The sequence below is a fragment of the Alexandromys fortis genome, unplaced genomic scaffold (assembly GCF_014885135.2).
Source record: "Alexandromys fortis isolate MF-2015 unplaced genomic scaffold, M_Fortis_MF-2015_v1.1 scaffold_53, whole genome shotgun sequence".
NCBI lineage: Eukaryota > Metazoa > Chordata > Mammalia > Rodentia > Cricetidae > Alexandromys > Alexandromys fortis.
In genome coordinates, this window is record NW_026067939.1 from 6370218 (window position 1) to 6391035 (window position 20818).

General features: G+C 46.6%; 1 protein-coding gene across 2 annotated transcripts in view; it reads left to right on the forward strand.

Moving 5' to 3' along the window:
• Positions 1 to 19082, forward strand: part of Ppm1l (protein phosphatase, Mg2+/Mn2+ dependent 1L) — a 206743-nt gene extending 187661 nt beyond the window's left edge. For both annotated transcript variants that reach the window (XM_050147429.1, XM_050147430.1), the window contains exons 3-4: positions 10758 to 10919; positions 13253 to 19082. In XM_050147429.1, coding sequence (XP_050003386.1) covers positions 10758 to 10919; positions 13253 to 13599 — 509 coding nt within the window. In that variant the 3' untranslated portion in view covers positions 13600 to 19082. The remainder of the gene's footprint in view (positions 1 to 10757; positions 10920 to 13252) is intronic.
• The last annotated feature ends 1736 nt before the right edge of the window (positions 19083 to 20818 follow it).

Here is a 20818-nt window from a genome sequence, read left to right on the forward strand (position 1 = left end):
CAAGGAGGTGAGAGGATCATAATCATATGTATATAGTCTGTAGGACTGCTATTAATAAAATCAGCAATGCACATGCAGCAAGTGGAGTGCCTGACCACTGTAGCACACACTCGTGTGTGTGTGTGTGTGTGTGTGTGTGTGAGAGAGAGAGAGAGAGAGAGAGAGAGAGAGAGAGAGAGAGAGAGAGAGAGAGAGAGACTTAGCATCTGGCTTGAGACTCTGACTCTCTGGAACTCCTCCCACGCCACCTCCTGCCTGTGAAGCTGGCACCCTGTAATATGGCATCCACTCAGCTACTGTCCATATAGTAATATGCTCACCAGCTACTGCCATTAGGAGCTGTGTCTCCCTGGTCATGGTGTCCCATGTATTGTGTTTCATAATTAGCCTAATCCTGCCATATCCCTTGCCTCCCATGGTCATTCTGTCCTTGTTGGGCAGTAACAGCTAATCTTGGGGTATGATACAGTCTGGAAGCGTAGTGTCAGGAGACAGCTCTTTTGGTCTCTTGTTATAAGTCATAGTTCTGGTATCCCTGGCTTTCCTGATACAGGATATTTCCCTAGAAACACAAAGACCAGAATGACACCAGAGAGACAGTTGGGGTTAGCAGTGTTCATCTGCTTAGTTTCAGTCTCCTGTGACTGAAATGACAGTCGGCCTACCTCGGAAAAGCAAACTCAAACAATGTGAACCATTGCAGAAGGCCCTCACTGCGGAGGAACATAGCTAAAACCAAGGGACATGAGCCTGAGCATGCTGAGTTTGGTAGATATGAAGTCATTCCATTACATGTAAAAAATATGGAAGCTTTCAGAAAAAAATTTGAATATGTTTAAAACCAACTTTAATAACCAGTGTTATCTTTTAACATTTTACCTGTATCTATATGCATATTTATTTATAGAAGTAAATTCAGTTAGCATAATTTACATGTAGTTCTTTTTAAGTAAAAAAATGCTATATTCTAAAATTTTAATACACAATTTTGGTTTTTCCTTTTTATCCATAAGCACTGTAGACAAAATAGCAATGCATATTCTCCAGAAATGCTACGCCCCTGTCTTTATAATGCATCTTCATGTGGTATCTTATACTGCATTCTGACATTCTTATGTTTATCCATTTTAGCTAATTCTTTCTGCTATAAACATTTCTGTGAGGTGAACCCTTGTTTGTAAAGCCCTGCTTATATCCCTGCCTATTTTCTTAGCTCAGAACTCAAGAGCTGGCATTAGTGGGTCAGAGTATATAAGCCAGGATATGCTCTATTGTTTATTTGGAAAGTGAAAAAAATCAAGAAATCCTCCTTTAAAAGCTGCTCTTGTCTTTCATTTTTATTCAACAGATGCTTTCTCTTCCTCCTTTATTGTGCCAAGAGCCACATTCGCTGAGTAAATGCCTCACCCTATTGCATTTTCCGAGAAAGTAAGGTCTCACTTCCTCCCTGATGCCTTCCTATAGTTCAGACCTCCCCTCTACCGTAACAACAACCACACACCCAGGCTCTCACAGCGTGCAGTGGTGTTCAAGTCCTGGCTCCATGTGTCTGCTTTAGTGTTGCTAATTAGCAGTAATCACCATGGTGGTAAGGGCTGTCTGTAGCTCGTTAATTTTTATTGCTCTAGCACCGTGGTTGGTGTCAGGGTCCAGCTCGACGGGGTTCCCACATTCCAGGGTAGGGGCATATGGATTAGAAATTTTAGGCGGAAGAAATGGAGATACGAAAGAAAAAGACAGAGGGAGGACAATCCAGTGAATACTGAATCCACCCGTGTTTATTTTTAATGATCTTTAAATACTCCAATCCAAAAAGAGAAGAAAGCAAAATGACTTTTTTTTCATTGTACAAGGAACAAACAAAGTGGTTATGATCTTAATACCCAAAACACCAAGTAACCACAGCCTAGGTCAAGATATCTTTGTTAATAGCCACCCCTTAAGTCAAACCTCTTGTCAGTAGCCTTGGCTGCAGAGAGGCCCTGCCCAGGGGACACATGGAGCAGGCTTGCAAGGACTCTAGAAACGGACAAGGAGGAGGACAGTGAGAAAGGTCACAACCTGCTGCTTCTCCTGCCAGACCAGATGCTGTCCCGACAGCTCTGCCTCGGCCCCGGCATTAACTTTAGAAAAGCTTTAGGCAGGTCAGCCTCTGACAGACCTAGAGATTATTTACGCTAATGGGGTAGGGCAGACTCTTCTCGGAGAGCAGCAGCCTGGCGAGTCCTCTGTGCTTCCGGACAGAAGTGACCACGCGTCGGCTGGGGGAGGCATGGCTGGGAAGTTCTGCTTGCAGTGGCATTAGCATTCCTGGGTGACATGTTCATTAGTGACCCGCTTCCTCCACTTTCCCCGGGACGTTTCGTGCCAGTGTGGTTTCTCTTCATCATTAAGCCCAGTGGATCGAGGCTCTGAAATCGTGTTATTGAGCTAACCTTCCCTGTCAGACCTCCACCAGATAAACTGACTTAATGGCTTAGAAATGTGTTGGCCCATTTGGTTCGCTCTTTGATGCTTCTCTGTATTAAGATAAATTTTATATGCTATATAAAAAGCACAATTTAGTCACAACATTTCAGGAGGATATTTACTGCACGAAGCAAAGTATTTGATACATAAAATAGGGAGGAAGAAAGAGACTAATCTATCTTGATCATAGAAATGTCCGGGCTCCTCTATACTGGGTATAAAGAATGGCCTTTTGGCTGTCACGAACGTCACTGAAGTCCTTGAGGTGTGGTGGCCCTGATTTTGTGTCTTTGCCCTTTTCTCCTTGCACACCTGCTTCCCACCCCTTGCCATCCCTTTCCCAAACTCGCCAATTCCTCTTTTTCCAAAAGAAAACAAAATGGCAATTTTCCTTATTCTTCATACTTCATGCTACAGCAATGTCATTAGCACGAGCCGTCCAGCATCGTGTAAGTGGGTGTCCCTGGCTGTACTGAGCAAAGCCATAAGGTGTGTCCATTCCTCTAGACTTTCTTTCTTTTAGGAAAAATGTTTCCTTTTACATATGTGTATCGGTGCGTGAGGGTGTTAGCATACACACGCGTGTGCAGGTGCCCACAGGCGCGAAGAGGGTGTCGGATCCCCTGGAGCCAGAGTTAGAGGCAGTTGTCAACCGCTGACGTCTGTGCTGGGAGATGCACACCAGGCCTCTGCAATAGCAGCAAGAGCTCTTAACCACTAGGCCATCTCTCCAGGCTCACACTGGACTCTCTTCAACCGAACAAGACTGCCACCCCTGGAGCCATTGACCTAGCGAAAATCTTACAGTAAAGATGAGTTTCCACAAAATAAGTGTTCTGGTAACCTCAGTTTCTAGACTATTGTCATGTGCCTAAGCGAGTACAGGGCTCTTCCAGGGAGTGAAGGGGAAATGGCATGGCTGCTGTGCAAAGCCTAGTGTTCCTCTGTGGAGATCAGGCGCCCTCCCCAGAGACATGTAAAGCCATGCTGGGTGATACAGAGACAGCTGCAGGTCATGCCTCCATCACCGAGATGCTGGCAGCTCAGCACTGACGGCTGAATCCGAATCTGAACTTGAACTGTTGAAAGTGCTCCGCCATCATTACTGCCCTTTCCCATCTGTGCCAGCTCCTTTGTAGCCCAAATTATTGGCTCTTTCCTCCTCCACCATTTTATGTACTGACTACCTTGTTTGTGCAGTAAATATTCTCCTGAATTATTGTGAACGAGCTGCAACTTTATAGCATATAAAATTTATCTTGATACAGAAAAGTTTAAAAGAAGCAAACACAATGGGTCAAATCCCCTCCCCCATGTTTTCAGAACTTCTCTGTCACATGTATGTTATGCACATGTTTACGTGGTAGTAAAGTATGTAAGCAATAGGGTAGGGGGCCATTGGTAGGGGGTGGACTAATAATTCAGGATCGTTGGGTTTGGCCTGTTTAATCATTGAACACATAATCATTGACTCGGCTGAGCAATGTGATGATGGAGAAGACACTGTCCCATCCTAGTCTGCGTAGAGGGAAGAGCAGTCCCGTCACTGCCCTGCATGAAAACCAGCTGCGTTGGGTCTCTGAGCCGCTCGTAGAGGTCGTTGTAAGGGAAGGGGTCTTGGGGATTTCACGTAGGAATTTCTAACTAAAAAATATCTACAGCCAGAGGCTTAAACACCACTGGGATCGCACTTTGAAACTCAGTTCATCGGGTGTGTGCAGAAAAGCCTCTGTGTATCCCTCTAGCTTACCGGGGTCCCAGGCGCTAATTCGGGAGACAGAATGCGAGTTTGGAGGCGCAGACCGATGAGTAGTTCGCGCTGGTGTCCTCCTGCGGGACAACTGGAGTAATTAGCAGTTCTTATTAACGAAGCAGCCCTGGTTCGTTTGTGCGGCAACAGTGGACCCAGACTGTGCACGTAACACGCACTGTGATGCACCTTTACCGTTCTGTAGCGACGTAACTTTAGAACACGTGGGGGGAGAATGAGAGGCCCGCCCATGATCCTTTGCGCTAGACCAGGATCCTGGGCCAAAGGAAAGAATGGCGACACACCTGGGCTGAATGATCTCTGCACCTATCGGAATGGGCTGTGCCCACAACTGGAGGGGTATCATGTTTTAGTGGGTAAAAACAAAACAAAACAAACGAAAGTCCGAGTGGTTTCTTGAGTGATCGTGTCTAGAAGGCCATGTGCAATATGGCATCGAACTGAACGGCCTGTTGGGTGATGTGCACAGCGTTAGGGGATCGTTCATTCAGTCGTAATATTGAGTGCCTGTAAGTAGTGCAGGCGGCATTAGATCAAGGGAAACAAGCAGCCTCATTTATCCTTGGGAAGCTTATATTCTCTAGGACAAGATTGATATCCAGTGCTTTCAATGAATAAACAAGATATCTACCTCATGCTGTGCTGGAGAGCAATAAATAAAGAGACAAGGCCCCCAGAAAAGGACTCGCTGAAAACCTCCTTCTTGAGCTCAGACGAAAGCAGATGTCCTAGCCAGTATCAAGGACAGAACAGCAGAGGGAAGCAGTATATCCAAAGGCTTCAAATGACTTAAGGCTCAGCATACTAGGGAAGCCTGGAACAAGGGAGGAGGTTATAACGGACAGCTGGAGTTGTTTCTCACTTGGACGCCTGCTGTAGCCTGCTGACCAAAATGATAGTGGCCTACACAGGCATCAGTACTGTGCGAACAAGAAAACTGGAGGCGTTGATGTGTTTTAGAGCTAAGAGCACTTAGTGACGCCCTAGACGGCTCTATTGGGGAACGGAGAACAACCGAGCATGCTGTCTGGGCTTCTGGCTAGGTTAGCTGGATGGACTGTAGTGCCATTTTCTCAGATCTAAAGGTCAGATGGAGGACCAGGTTTCACTCAGCATAGACTTTGAAGTCTGCCCTGCGCAGACTCACTTTTCCAGACGTTTGCTGCAAGTTTTGTTGTTCTCGTTGCTCTCACATTCACTGTGTGTTTACTGTTCACTCCTGTTCATCCTCCCTCCGCCTCCGGGATGCTGAGCTCACAGGTATGTACCACTCTACCCAGGCTCCGATTTTTCTTTAATCTGTAAGGTGAGGTGATTACAGTAAGTTTCTAAGAGCTCTTCCCAGTTAACAATCTCATGAAGAATAAAATTAAAATTGCTAATATAAAAACATCCTCAGGTTCATAATTAAGGAATCGTGTTATGCCCTGGTATTTTGATAAATAGCATCAGAATGGAATAAATCAATTTATGTCAAAACTTGATTAGGAAATCAAGGTTATTTTTCTCCATCTTAGCGAAGAACGCGCGACTGCAAGCATCTTCTCCTGGGAAGTGTTTTTATGGAGTTTCTTGGCAACAGAGTAGTTTGTCCTGTTCAGTAATAGTATATCATAAATGGTTTTGTAACCCTGGGCGAAGACTGCAGAGACCAAACAATACGTTGGTTTGTGCTGCATTGCTTTTACATAGATTATTTCTCCAGATCCACACAGGCCCTGTGTGGGATGTGGACATGCTTTTGTCGTTGCTGTTTTTCTATAGAGAGGACACTGAACACATTACGGTTATTCAGAACTCTACTTATAACTCTGTTTCTGCCACCTACGTTTAACCACTTTTGGCCAAGCCTAAGATGCTCTTGCTCGTGTAGACAGTGCAGTACTGAAACCTGCATCCTGAGGTAGAACTTAAACCTGCGTCACATGACTCTAACAGAAAGGACCTTTGTTATCTCACAAGAGCAAACTCATGTGGGACACACTGGCTCAGAAGTTTCCCCACTGTTGGACAGCTGGGATGGGGCCAGATCGTGCAGATCCGCCACTGTGGAGTCTCATGCTGACTGTAATGACAGGGACTGCGTGCTGTTTCGTCTCTACTCTTTAATGCTTAGACTGTCCCCCTCAGTTGCAAGATAGCTGCCCCTGTTCAGTAAAACTCACAGGACAATCCTGAACCAAAGAAGTGGTCCTTTTCTGCTCTGTACGTGTCAGGAAAAGCAAAGTCCCAGAAGCTCACAGTAAACACCCCTGCGTTGCAGGGAGTACCCGTTTCCTGCCCGGAGATAGAGACATTATTCTAAACCGCACCCCTTCTTCCTTCCTCCCTCCCTGATGGACCGACCCAGTCTGGTTTCAGATCCATGTGCCATCCTCTGTCCCTGTGGTCACCATGTTAATTCCGATCCTCATTAACTCAGTCTGTCCGCACTGCTTCTGGTGACTTTTCTGTTGTCACCAGAATAACCTTATAAAACAAAACATCATTGTGATACCATAGGAGGCTTTCTTTTCTGGCCCACCAATCCAAATTATGACACAGAGACTTATTGTTAGTTATGAACACTTGACCTTATCTTAGATCTTATTTTAACCTGTTTCTCTTTATCTACGTTTTGCCTCAAGACTTTTTTACCTTTTCTTCTTTCTGCATGTCCTGCTTCCCTGCTTCTCATGTCTGCCTGCCTGGAAGCTGCCTGGCTTCTGGCACCGGGCACGTCCCTCTCTTTCTCCCTTCTTTTCTTCTCTCTTCGCCTCTCATTCTCTCCTATTACATTCTCTCTGCCCACCAGCCCCACATGTCCCTTTCCTGCCTACCTATTCGCCATTCAGCTTTTTGTTAGACCAATCAGGTGCCTTGGGCAGGCACAGTGAAGCAGCAATGCATCTTTACATTGTTACCAAAGGCAGCAGAAACACATGGAACATAGAGTAATACTCCTCAACATAGACAAACATAACACACCTTTGCCTAGGTAAACAAATATCCCACAACATGATGCTATACCATTGAAAACCCTGCAGGGATTTTTAGTCATCGGTAGGACAAAAGCTCAGGTTGTTTCATAGCTGCGGTGATGACTCTCCTCCCCCTTATCTGACAGCTCAGTAATCTACTAGGTAGGTGAAGAGCTGTGCTGGCAGGATGGTGTTGGGGAAGGGCCCAGACCCCAGCTAGGTGGATCCCCTCCCTGGACCCCTGTAAAACAGGCAGAAGGAAATGCCTGCTAAGAAGCTGCAATGACCTGAGTGTCAACTAGGCTAACGGCAGAAGTTTAAATAATGTAGGGGCCATTAGTGGGGACATCCTTCCCCTGAGCGTGGAGAAGGGCAAAGGGGCAGAGAGAACTCACAGGCCCATAAGCTCCGTCACATGCATCCACATGCCTGATGACGCCAGGAAATCAGTGCTTCTGTTTACCACCCAAACTAAAATACCGCCAGAAGAATTTCTGCTCTGATTGTGTTGGACAAGTTTAGCCAAGCAGATACTTAGAACAAAGTAAAAGCAGTCGCAGATGAAATTCAACCAATATTAAAAACTTGGGGGGGGGCATGATTTCTGATTATTTGAGTGTATTTATAGGACGTTAAAATTGCTTTAGTGATTTCACTTAGATCATCTTCTTATATGTATATATTTTAAAAGGTTTCTGTTATATTAAGTTTCCATACAACCCCTAAAATGGACTTTAATTTTAACTGCCTCTCCCCATATTCCTTCCCTCATCTTCCTCTTCCCTCACCTCCACACTTGATCCTTCTGTTACAGCCCCCCACATCTAGCCATAAATATCTAGTCTATTTCCCTAAGGAGATCTGTCTGTCCCCCTAGTTCTTTATGCCTAACCTCTGCGGTTCCACTGATTGTAGCTTGGTCATCTGTTGGGAGCTATTGGGGCTGTGGACCCCTGGACCCTGAATTCCCTGTGAATGGTTTGTTTTTTCTGTGTTTGCAGTTGCTCTAAGCAAAACAAATTGGTTTTTTCCTCTGCTCTGAGCAGCCTGCAGCTGCTCTGAGCATGAGACCTTGATGACGGGCTGGTGGGTCTGCAGCTGAAAGATCCCGAGAGCTGGGGCGTTGCCAGAGCCCTATATTAGCTTCCCCTGAGCACAATAAACTTGGCATTCTTGTGTCAAGAGTGACCCATGCCTCTGTCTCTGTGTTTGTTTGTATGTTTTCAAGTCTCTCAGCCCAGTTCCTGGCTCGCACACCAACAGGCATAGTTCTGTAGAGTGTAGAGCTGACATTGTATTTTACAGTCATCACAGACTCAACTGCTAATGTCCACATATAAGTGAATTCATACCATATTCATCTTTCTGGGTTAGGATCGCCTCGCCTCACCTAGGTTTTTTTCTAGATGTTCTATCCATTTACTGAGTTTCAGTACTTCATTTTTTTAATGGCTGAGTAATAGTCTATTATGTAAATGTACCACATTTTCTTTATCCATTATCTGTTGAGGGTCATCTAGGTTGATTCTAACGTCTGGTTGTTATAGACAGAGCAGCAATGAGCATGGCTGAGCAAGTGTCTCTGTCATAGAATAGAGTATTCTTTGGGTGTATGCCCGAGAGTGGTATAGCTGGATCTTGAAGTAGATCGATTCTCATTTCCAGAGGAACTGCCACCATTTTCCACAGTGGCTGTACAAATTTGCGCTCCCACCAGCAACGGATGAGTGTTCCATTTACTCCACATCCGAGCGAGCATAAACTGTTACTTCTTTTATTGATCTCGGGCATTCTGACAGGTGTAAGATGAAATCTCAGAATCGTTTTGATTTGCATTTTCCTGATGGCTAAGGATGCTATACTGCATAGTTTATGTCAGCTTGACCCGAACTCCAGTCATCTGAGAGGAGGGAACTGCAATTGAGAAAACGCCTCATAAGATTGGACTGTAGGCCACCCTGTAGGGCGCTCTTGCAATAGTGATTGAGAGGGCCCAGCCCATTGTGGTGCCATCCCAGGCTGGTGGTCGTGGGTTCTATAAGAAAGCTGGCTGAGCAAGCCAGCAAGCAGCACTCCTCCATGGCCTCTGCATCAGCTCCTGCCTCCAGATTCCTACCCTGTTTGAGTTCCGGTCATGACTTTCTTCTATGATGAACAATGATACGGAAGCAGAAGCCAAATAAACCCTTTCCTTCCCACATTGCTTTAGGTCATGGTGTTTTACCACAGACATCGTCTCTATCCCTAACAAAGAGAGATGCTGAACATTTAAGTGTTTCCCAGTCATTAAGGTTTCCTTTTCTGAGGAATCTCCATTTAGATCTATATCCCATTTTTAAATTGGGTTATTTGCTTTCTTGGTATCTAGTTTTATGAGATCTTTATTTTTTTTATATTAGTTATCTACCAGATGTGTAGTTGGTAAAATCTTTTCCCATTCTGTAGGCTGCTGTTTTGTCAGAGTGGCGGCGTCCTTTGCCATGCAGAAGCTTTTCAGATTCATGAGGTCCCATTTATTAATTGTTGGTCTTAGGGCCTGTGCTAATGGTGTCCTGTTGAGAAAGTCTTTTCCTGTGCCAATGGGTTCAAGGCCATCTCCATTTTCTCTTCTGTCAGACTCAGCATATCTGGTTTTATGCTGAGGTCTTCGAGCCATTTGGGGTTAAGTTACCTTCCCACCATCTCCAGTCACACTCAACCATTCTTTAACCTAAAAAGAACAGAATGCCAAACAACCATGATTGAATGCACCGATGATCATATAACTACGCCCCTGCTCAACCTGTATTTGTTCTTCCTGCTTAAGAATGGAGTCCTCCCTCTAGTTGTAGCTCTGCAAAAACTAAAATGTTATTTAGATGCGGTTTACATTTTCATTAGGGACTCCGACTTTCTTAATGGAGAAGGAACTGTTAGGGATGACCAGGGAGTGCTTTTCAATTAGGAAAAGAGCCATCGATTTGAGGACTGAGTGTGAGTGGTGCATTCCAGCAGACACTTGACCATTGACAGTGACAGGCAGGGGACAGGCCGGGCGGAAGAGGCAAAAGACTGTGCACGCAATTCTCTTTGCTTTATTCTTTTTCACTTCGAAAGGAACTGGGGAGAGTTCAGCTTTGTGTGTCTCTACCTCAGGAGCCCACCCCCATCCCCAGCGTCTCCAGCTTCATGCTTGTCACTAGAACCTCTCCGAGACTGAGCGCCTGTGAGAAGACAACAACATGTACCAATTGTCTAGGGCTTCAAACTGATTGTGATTCTCCTCTAATCCTTTTAAATGTGGTGTTTTTAAATTAAGAGTGGCAGAAACAAAGTGATTTAGGACAATGATACTGTTCTTCTAGCCTGTTTAATGACGGTGGAGCGTGGCTCAGAAAATGAACTGTCAGATTTGATCAATGATGTTGAAGTGAACCGTGCTCACTCCCGGAGTAGCTGAAGTCAAACTCCCTCCTAGCGAGAGACGCTTTAACCATGGAAGGGTCTGGTGACCAGGAGACGCAAGGGAACATCAGTCACTCGCCCTGCTCACACCCCCTCTCTCTTCTGTCTTGCAGGCACAACGTGTTTGATTGCTCTACTGTCGGATAAAGACCTCACCGTGGCCAACGTTGGTGATTCTCGAGGAGTCTTGTGCGACAAGGACGGGAACGCCATTCCCTTGTCACATGACCACAAGCCTTACCAGCTGAAGGAGAGGAAGAGGATAAAGAGAGCTGGTGAGTTTGTGAGCCCCCTGGAGGGAGGCTGCCATGGTGTCTGGTGGTCTAGGTGCTCACTGGAGAGGGAACACACTTTCCCAGGAGCACACGGGGTCAATATGACCTGACTCTCACCTGGTTTATATTCCTATACTGGACATTTCTTATTCATTGATGATGACTTCATTTGCCACTCTAAATGGCCAAAGACAGCCCTTCCCTGTCGAAAGTCCCATTTGATCACTGGACCTCTACTCATACACTCTCAGATGTGAGGTCATCCGCTGGGACCATGGTCTGACTACCGAGGGCCACACCCTGACAGAAGCTGGCTCACTCCCTTCCAGCAGCTCTCAGTTGCCAGTGGCTTCTCAGGCAGTGGTGCGGCTCGGTGCCCACCTCTCACCTCCACACTCGAACCATCTGACTTGAGCTTCCACTTGTGCATTTTGTCACAACTCTTGTGAGTTCATATATGCAGCTATCCCACACAAGCACACAAACACAAAGAAATAGCTCCCATGAAGTCGTCCACCATCGCTGGCTCTTAGACCCCTTCTGCCCGCTCTGCCTCGATGAGGGGACATGCTACAGAGGTCCCATTTAGGGCTGAACCCTCTGCAGTCTCCTATTCTGACTAGCTGTGCATCTCTGACTCAGTTGCCCTAGAACAGTTTAAGGGAGGGCGGTGACTTTTATCATCTTTATTGGAGTTTATTATGGCCCTAGACGTCAGGCCATCTCTCTTCCTCCTGCTTAGCATGACAAGAAGCTCCAGCCAGTCTGGATCAGATGTTATATATGTTGACCTTTCTGTCTCTGCTGTGTCACTGATGGCGTCAGTATCAGCTGCCTTTCATGGTGCTCCCCGTGCTAAGAGCCGAGCGTGATACACCACATATGTTTGTATACATTCTGGGAAGATGGTAATGTTAGAATCACTTCATAGCCAATAAACTGGAGCCTCGGAGACTTAAGTTCACAGCCATAGAGCTAGCGAGTGACGAGGCCGGAATGAAAACCATGACTAACTCCAGAGCCCTTGCCCCTGACCATTGCACCACGCTGGCTGGAACTGTCCCCTACGCTGCCCACTGTTCCTTTACGGCTGCTCTGTGATGTCACTCCACGAAGAAGTCCTTCCTCCATCCTCCCTTGCTTCAGTGGGTAGCAGACACTAACCAGTCCTGGAAAAGTACCACTGGATGCAGGTGACTTCTAACAAACGTGGCTTCTCTCTCCTCCGGGTTTTCAAAAGAAAAATCTAGGTCTTACATAATTTTCACATCCTGAAAAAAAAAATCCCCTTCTAGAGTGTGTAAATATTGACTAAATATCTGACAAATAGAATTTGTAAAGGAACAAAGTTCTAGCTCCTTTAAAGAAAGCATCGTAGGGGGGCTGGAGAGATGGCTCAGTGGTTAAGAGCATTGCCTGCTCTTCCAAAGGTCCTGAGTTCAATTCCCAGCAACCGCATGGTGGCTCACAACCATCTGTAATGAGGTCTGGTGCCCTCTTCTGGCCTGCAGGCAGACATACAGGCATAAATAACTAAATAAATATTTAAAAGAAAAAAAAAAGATCCTAGTGCTTGAGAGACAGAGACAGAGGGATCGGAAATTCAGGCCAGCCTCAGCCATACAGAGAGTTCAAGACTAACTTCCGCTCTAAGAGACTCTAGTCCCCTCTCAAAGGAAAAAAGGAAGGGGGCAGGATAGATAGATAACATTGAGTGAATGTGCTGGCGGGCACCGGGCTGCAGGATCTGTATGGAATAACTTCTTCTGGTCTCACTATACCACAAGATGAACATTATACTCATTCGGCAGCTTGGAAGATGAAGTATCGAGAGGGGAGCCTTTCTCATGGGGGGGGGGGGAGTCACTGCATATGCCTAAAATGTGGTTTTCCTTAAACCCAGTTCTTCTTGGAACCCACATCAGTGCATCCGAGAGTGGGCTCACCGATTGTTTCAAAGATGTCTCCCTGCCTGCCCACTTGCTTTTTGGCATTTCTCGGCCCCTTTCCTCGAATCCCCATGCTGCGGCTACATGCTGTCAACCACTGAGTGGCCATGGTGTGTTACTAAAGCTGATGCTCCGTCCTAACCCATGCTCTCCCCTCAACACTCTTGCCAGCATTAGCGGTGCCAAGGAGGAGAGCATGCCGTTCCATCCCAGGTCCTGCAGCGACGCAGTTGGCCTTGGCAGTGGCAAAGGGGAAGGAGGAGCACCTCCCTTGGCTCCGCCCACATGTAGCAGACCAGTTTATGGCACGCCCACCCAGACTTTACCAAGTGTGAGCAGTATCGGCTGGGCAAGCTAACCGGCTCACGCGCTTTGTCCTTCCAGGTGGATTCATCAGTTTCAACGGCTCCTGGAGGGTCCAGGGAATCCTAGCCATGTCTCGATCCCTGGGAGATTATCCGCTGAAAAATCTCAATGTGGTCATCCCAGACCCAGATATCCTGACCTTCGACCTGGACAAGCTGCAGCCCGAGTTCATGATCTTGGCATCAGACGGTCTGTGGGATGCTTTCAGCAATGAGGAGGCAGTCCGATTCATCAAGGAGCGCTTGGATGAACCGCACTTCGGGGCCAAGAGCATCGTCCTGCAGTCCTTCTACAGGGGCTGCCCCGACAACATCACAGTCATGGTGGTGAAGTTCAGGAATAGTAGCAAAACGGAAGAGCAGTGAGCCCCACAGGCTCTCAGCTGCCCTAGACCAGAGGACTCTCAACATACTGTTCTCTTAATGTAGGAAAAGGTGTGGGATTTATAATTAGGATCATGTGTCCCAACAAAGAGCCCCTTCCCTGGAGACCTCGAATCCCTACCAGGTGGTGAGCAGGGAGTTCCCTGGCTGACACTGCGGAGGGGCTGGAAAGAGTCTGTGTCCCCCCCAGCCCTTCTCACCGGTGTTTGAAATGCTTCTTAGGTAGCCATCGACCCCCAGATATGAGGCAAAAGGAAGATAGGCCATGTATTCCCTTTAATGTGCTTTTCATGATCTTTTCTGTGGTCCTTCAGCTTCCTTGGTGTCCTCTCGGCACCCATGGGCAGGGCACGCCTGTAGCTGCAGGCACCATGCCAGGGCATCTCCTGACGGTGTGGTGGTGGTGCCCTCCGCCTAGCAGAAACACTTTCCCCTTCTGAGCTTGTGATTTCAGTACTCCAGCAGCCTGTGGAGGAGACTCACAACACTTTATTTGTTGCCTGCTCTTGGAGACTGAGGGACACAGAGAGGATGGGGAGTCAGTGGCAGCTTCCTGCACCCCAGACAGCACCCATTCCCCACCCCTTCCTTCATTAGTGTAGGAGACTCCGGATACAGTTAACCAGCCCTGTGCCTCACCCACGGAGCACAGCTTTCCCATTTGCCCACACCTCACAGTGCATCAAGGACAGCCGCTGACTTCACCAAGAACCCACAGAAAGGAATGAAACAGGGTGACCGTCCATCCCCAGTGAGGAATAAGGCTGGGATCAGTCTCAGTGCCCCCTGTGGAGATGCACTGTCCACATTGGAGAGGCAGGCACGAGCCCTGGGAACCTCCACTCCACCTTGGAGAGGCAGGCACGAGCCCTGGGAATCTCCACTCCACCCTCACCAGCTCCTGCTTTTCCGCACAGCCTTCCCGAGCCCATCCTGGTGGCTTTCGTGGCTTTCCAACAGTGTTGGGAGAAACAGCAGCCTAGAATCGCCCAAGTGCTGTTCCCAGCCACCCCAAATTGGTATTTGGCGGCAAACCACTGAGACATGCTTTTGGGCAAGAGAAAGGCCTTTCATCTTTCGCTGCAAATCTCTGTCCATACCCAGTAGCGTTCCCCAGGCAAACACCAACGGACTGCGGTAGCCTGGAGGGAAAATAGCAGACTGGCTTCTGGAGGCCCTGTGTGCGCTGGCAGCAGAGCTGGCTGGAATGCAAGCAAGAGCCCCAAGAGATGTGCAGCACGGTTATCAGGGGCCTGGATTGCTGCTCTGCCCTTCCTAACACCAAAGCTGTGGGGGGTTCCCCGGTCTCTGTGCTTTATAAGTTTGACAGAACACAGTAGGCTGTCCTCTTGACTGAATGAACCAGCCCCAAACAACCACGATTTTCACTGTAGACCCACGCCCGGAGCCCGCCTGGTTTTCTTTCTCAGGGTGGGTGTTGTCAGCATGGCCTCTCAAGGCCCACCCATTAGCCATCCCTGCCCCACTGCCCAGCCCTGCCCTTCAGCTGCAGAGCTTGCCCAAAGCCCAGAGGACAAAGGATACCTTGGACTCCGGGACTGCAGACTGTCTCGACTCCTCCAGGAACTTGCTTTTCTTTGACTGTATTGAGAATTAATTATGGTTTCCCAGGGAATTTGCTTACTTTTGTATCCTGTGTTTTCAACATTGGAATTAGGGTCTTAGTTACTGCTTTTCAGAATGTTTTAGTGCAAAGTACATTCTCTCATGTTCCATGAGTGCACTGGCCTGTGGCGACACGGACACATGGATGTATATTCTGGGCAATGGTAAAAGAGGAAACGGATGTAGGTTCAATCGGTGATGGAGATACGCTTCTTGATTTAGGATGCTCTAGAGTCCCCACAACGCTTCTTCTAAAACTCCAGATTTGACAGTCCATTGGGCAACTTCTTTTGATTTTGTATTTGCTTAACACAAAAGTGTATAAAACAAGAGGAAAAATAATTTGAGAAACATTTATTGTAAAGAAAAAACGGAATAATGAAATAATGTTTTGGTGAAGAAGAAAAAGGGGAAGATACCAAATTAGCCCACTGGTATTCCTTGAGCACACAGGCGGTGCTGCCTGCACTAGTTACAAAACCTTCTACTTGAGGCTATGGACAGCTTGTGAATTTTGCTCTGAAGACGTAACTTATTTCTAACTGCAACCAAATAGAGTATATATATGATATGTATATATCATATATATAAATATAAATTTCATATTCCTTTCTTGCCTCTTCCCCTCCCCCATGGCTTGTAGACTTTTTTAAAGATAGAAATGCTAAGCAGGATAGTAGCGGTTTGATGAATAGTTACATATAAACCAGAGTACCCTTGCCCTTCCCCGTGTCCTCCTGGAATGCTCCTTCTGACCTGGGTCCAGCTGTGGGGAGTCTGCAGTTGGTTGTGACTGGGCACACTGGCCACCCCCAGTCCTCCAGCGGCTCTGGCAGGGTGGATCTAGCTGCAGGAGAAATGGATCTGAGGGAGAACTTGTGAGGCTTCCATCAACAGCACTGCCAAAGCTTGGGGATCATCCCCTAAGGCTGCCTGGACTCCCTGCCCAGCCTGAGTTCGAATTGCCAATCGTCCCCACGGTGCCAAATCTCAGGAGGGTTTTACAGTGTTTCAGAAATACAGCTGATGCAGGTCCCAGGCCCCGCTAACCACTCCGCTGCTGCTTTCCTGGCAATTTGTGCTCTTCAGGTGGGAGAGGGGGAGGGAGGGAGGGCAGGGAAAGTGTTTTTAACGATTCACTGCATTTGCAGTTACCTAATCATATAAATAAACTATACTAACCTAGAACAACCCAAAGCTCGTCCCCAGGATCTGTATTTTTTTATAATGTGACCAACTTGCCCCAGCCAATCTGGATCACTGACATACCACGTGACTGTATGTGCTCACTCCCAGTGGCCAGTGTTAACTTCTGTTCCTTGCTGTGACCCGGAGGGACTGGCCTCTTGAATCTGGTATGTGTCAAGAACGTTGCCAAGAGAAGGTTCCAGCATAGAGCATCTGCAAGCTAGGTATCTCAGGCCTGCTTTGTGGCACACAAGTGTAGCGATTTGGACATTCTGCACGGGGGTGCTGGTGTTGCTGCTCTGACCCTCTCTGAAGTGGCTCCAGGGAGCCGGCTCCACTGTTGCCTAGAGAACCTGGAAATGCACAAAGGACTCACCAAAGGTGTGACCTCTCTTTCCTTTGCCAGGTCCACTTTGTCTCTCCTGTGTTTTTATTGTTTCTCTTCATCATCTTCTTGACTTCAGAAATGCTTTTCCCTCCTTTGGCCCACTGTTACATAATCTTCCCAGAGTCGTCACCCAGAACTGCCTGGGTCTGTCACAGCAGCATCCCCTTTAGCTCTGAAAAAGACGCCGGTCCCATGCTTCCGCCCACCCCCATGGAGGCCGCAAAGTGTAAAATGTGAGCGGCTTCTGGCTAAATCATTTTTATGGAGGCCTTTGGGCTAGCTGGATGCACCTTGTAGGAACAGAGGAGCCTAATGGCCCTCAGTACAGGAGAACACATATTCTAGAAATGTTTTTCCAAATACATGGTTTCATTGTCACGGGAGTCAGGGAACTATACTTCACAGTCTAAAATAAACTCATGACTAAGCTAAATGCCATACAGGAGAGGAGAAAATTCATACAAAGCCCTAATACAGTGTCTGTGAGCTTCTTGTTTTCCCAATTAACTCGATCCCAGAAAACGCTAGCCCTCCTGACATTTCAACGGGCTCCTAACCACCACTTTGGGATGAGTGACGGTACAGTGTGTAAGCCACAGCAGAGTCTTCCACCTGCGAGCCTGGCTAAGGACAGAAGCAGGACTGGCCTGCTGGGGTCTAATATGACGACAAGAGTCTCCCATTGACAGCAGAAGCCCAGCAGTCATACCTGAAACTATAGATGCGACCTCCCCACTGCGAGTAGGAAGCCAGGGCTTTGCCTGGTGGGGCAGTTCTCAGCTGTGCTACCACGGCCTTCGGTTGTTCCTCTGTAGCTGTCTTTGCTTTCCAGATTAAACCAAAATATTTTTCTCTCATCGTTGATAGTATATACATATACACACACATATATGTATATACATACACATACATATAACAGGACAAGTACATACTTGATTTTAATCATTTTTGATACTTTAACTGTTTTTAAATATATAATAGAAATGTCCGCTGTTAATTGTAGCACATATTACTATCTTCCCCCTGTTCACTACAGATTCCGTGAAATAATTTGCAATTCAGAGCTCATGCATCCTGAAATTCATATCCTGTCTTTCACCTCTCTCTCTCTCTCTCTCTCTCTCTCTCTCTCTCTCTCTCTCTCTCTCTCTCTCACACACACACACACACACACACACACACACACACAACACGCCCCTGTCAAGTCTGGCAGCTTTTAAGCCTTGGCCATATTTCCCTAGCCGTTATCCTCAGCCTGGTCAATTTGCTTCGGAAGCTGTGGCAGGTAACCCCAAAACCATGGGTGAAACAGAAACGGTAAATCTGGGGTAAAGTCACTAACTTAAAATTGCATCCAACATTTTGGGGGATATACCACCTATACAATATAAAATAGTAAAACCCAAAACTAAAAATAGCATCCCTTAGGCTAGGTTGCAGATTGCAAAGGGCAAGGGCCAGTTGGTATAGTGAGGTCCATAGGTACGTCTCGAAGTGTTCCCTAATACAGAAGCTTTGGCAGATTCTTAGTAACACTGGGGCTTTGTCCATTATCTGTTTGATCTACCACTGCTAAGCTACATGTTAAGCCAGGTGTTGTAATCATTTCATGCATCTGGTAATAACTACACGGTAGAATCTGAGTTAATGTCAGTGAGAAGAGCATGTGCTATTCATTTGGACCAGTCATCAGGGGCATTTCTGCTGCTCAGAATTACACCAGGAACCAGCATGAAGCAGAGCAGCAGACCACATTTAGGGCGATATTCCCATTTGTTCCCCAAGTCTTAATATTGTCTAACCATAAAATCCTTACACATTTGCCACACTGAAATGAATTCTGAAAGCCTCCAAAGACCGGCAACCAGCACAAGCAGAATATTTAATGGCTCTGGTAGCAGCTTGGGGCTAGCAGGTTTTGAGGAGGGGCAAGAAAATCTACCAGTTCTTCTCAGTGCCTCAGCCCACGAGGAACTTTATCAGTCACACGTTCTCACAACACTCCAGACAATCCAGATGTTGAATGGGAGAGCATGCATCCTTCGGACAATTTAATTAGCTCATTCGTAATTTAAAGTGTGTTCATGAAGAAGCAAAGGGAGAAGCCGTGGTCCAGGGAAGGAGCGGTGGGGCGTGGGAGAAGTGAGGACAGGGGGGAAGGAATGAGAACTGTGCCGTGTGCTTTTTCTATTTCTGATCTCAAGAGACTATAAACTGTAATGATCTCTTGCCCCAAAAGACAACTGACTATGTAGATGGCGAATCTGTCATTTGGAAAGCTAGCATATGTCAGGAGTACAATTACTTAACTTCAAATGCAAACAAACACTAAGTGACAGATTTTTTAAACAATAATAACATAAATGGTCTCTTAGCATTGCACATTGCAAGTTCTAAACATATGATTTTAAGTTTTATACTTTGAACAAGAATAGTAACATCTGTATGGGGGAACAACCAAAAAAGTCAGATTTTTTTTTTTTTTTTTAACCAAAGAAGCATCACCTTTAACGTTTGTCAACCCCACCTTTCCCTAAACTCTTGGAACCTCTGAGTTACAGTCCTTTGCTTAGGCAGAGCAGACCGGTAAGAACCAGCCTCTCTCTGCACTCCGGAGTCTGCTGTTGTTTTTAATCACGAGCACTTGCAGAAGAAACCTCACCAGCTTCTACAAGACCGTAGGTGGGGCCGAGTGTTTAATAAAGGAGGAAGAGGAAGAGGGAAAGAGACACTGTACTAGCTATGCAGTTGTTTCTGTGAGTGGTACCGCAGCTCAACAGGTCTGAGGCCAGCCTGTGCGGACTGTGGAAATGCTGGCTTTGTATAAGCTGTTCTTGAGATCCGCTTGACATCACGGAATTCTTCCCATTGGCAGCATTTCCTCGCTACTTTAAATGTCAGAAGGGGTTGTTTATCAGAAGGCACCAAGATCCTCAATGTATCAGCCATGTTTGAAAACTCCTGACGTTACGTTCAATGATGAAGTCACACGTCGGTGTGATAGCTGCATCAACCAGGCTTTCTGAAGTCAATCCCTAAAACCCATCTGTACATCAAAACCTTGCAGGAACCTCAGAGTGCTGGGGGCTACTTAGAGCTTTTCACTTGTACTGCTTATACTTGTTTCTGAGAGACACGTGAGGAACAAGGCTGCAGTGGGTTTGGGAGGAGCTCAGAGCCGGTGGCAATGTAGTCACTCAAGGTGCATGGCGCGTCACTTGGCCCCTATGATGTGCTGGGTACAGCTGACATTGTAGAGACTGCTGTGCTCATGCACACTAGTCCTACGTTGTATAGAAATGAACAGCTGAAGGAGAGAAGGCGAACACATTAAAGCTATTAAACTGTTTGCTCCTACTATTCTTTTCCTTGGACTAGACTCGTTTTCTGTTCTAATGTCTGTTTGGAAAATAGGTGGTTTTGAGTTTTTGCTGGTTTGGGGTTTTACAGAAAAATCACTTCATGGGAGGAGGCCACCTAAACATAACAGACACAAGCGGGAGGAGCTGCTGGCAGTTGGGATCAGGAGTGAGCCTGGTGATGGTTCAAAATCAGCAAGGTTTTAAATATTTATTTATTATGTATACAATGTTCTGTCTGTGTGTATGCTTGTAGACCAAAAGAGGGCACCAGACTTCATTACAGATGGTTGTGAGCCACCATGTGGTTGCTGGGAATTGAACTCAGGACCTTTGGAAGAGCAGGCAATGCTCTTAACCACTGAGCCATCTCTCCTGCCCATCAGCAAGGTTTTAAATGCATACAACGTAAGTGAGTTTGAGGCCAACCTGGTCTACAAGAGCTAGTTCCAAAGCTACAGCGAAACCCTGTCTCAAAATACAAACAAAAAGTAGCCTTTGATTGTTTTCCTCTTTCATTAAAACAACATGAGCCAGACACAATAACTCACCCTTGTAATCCTAGCACACAAGACATTGGGCCAGAAGAAGCATAAATTCAAGGCAAATCAGGTACCTAGCAAGATCTTCCCAATATTAA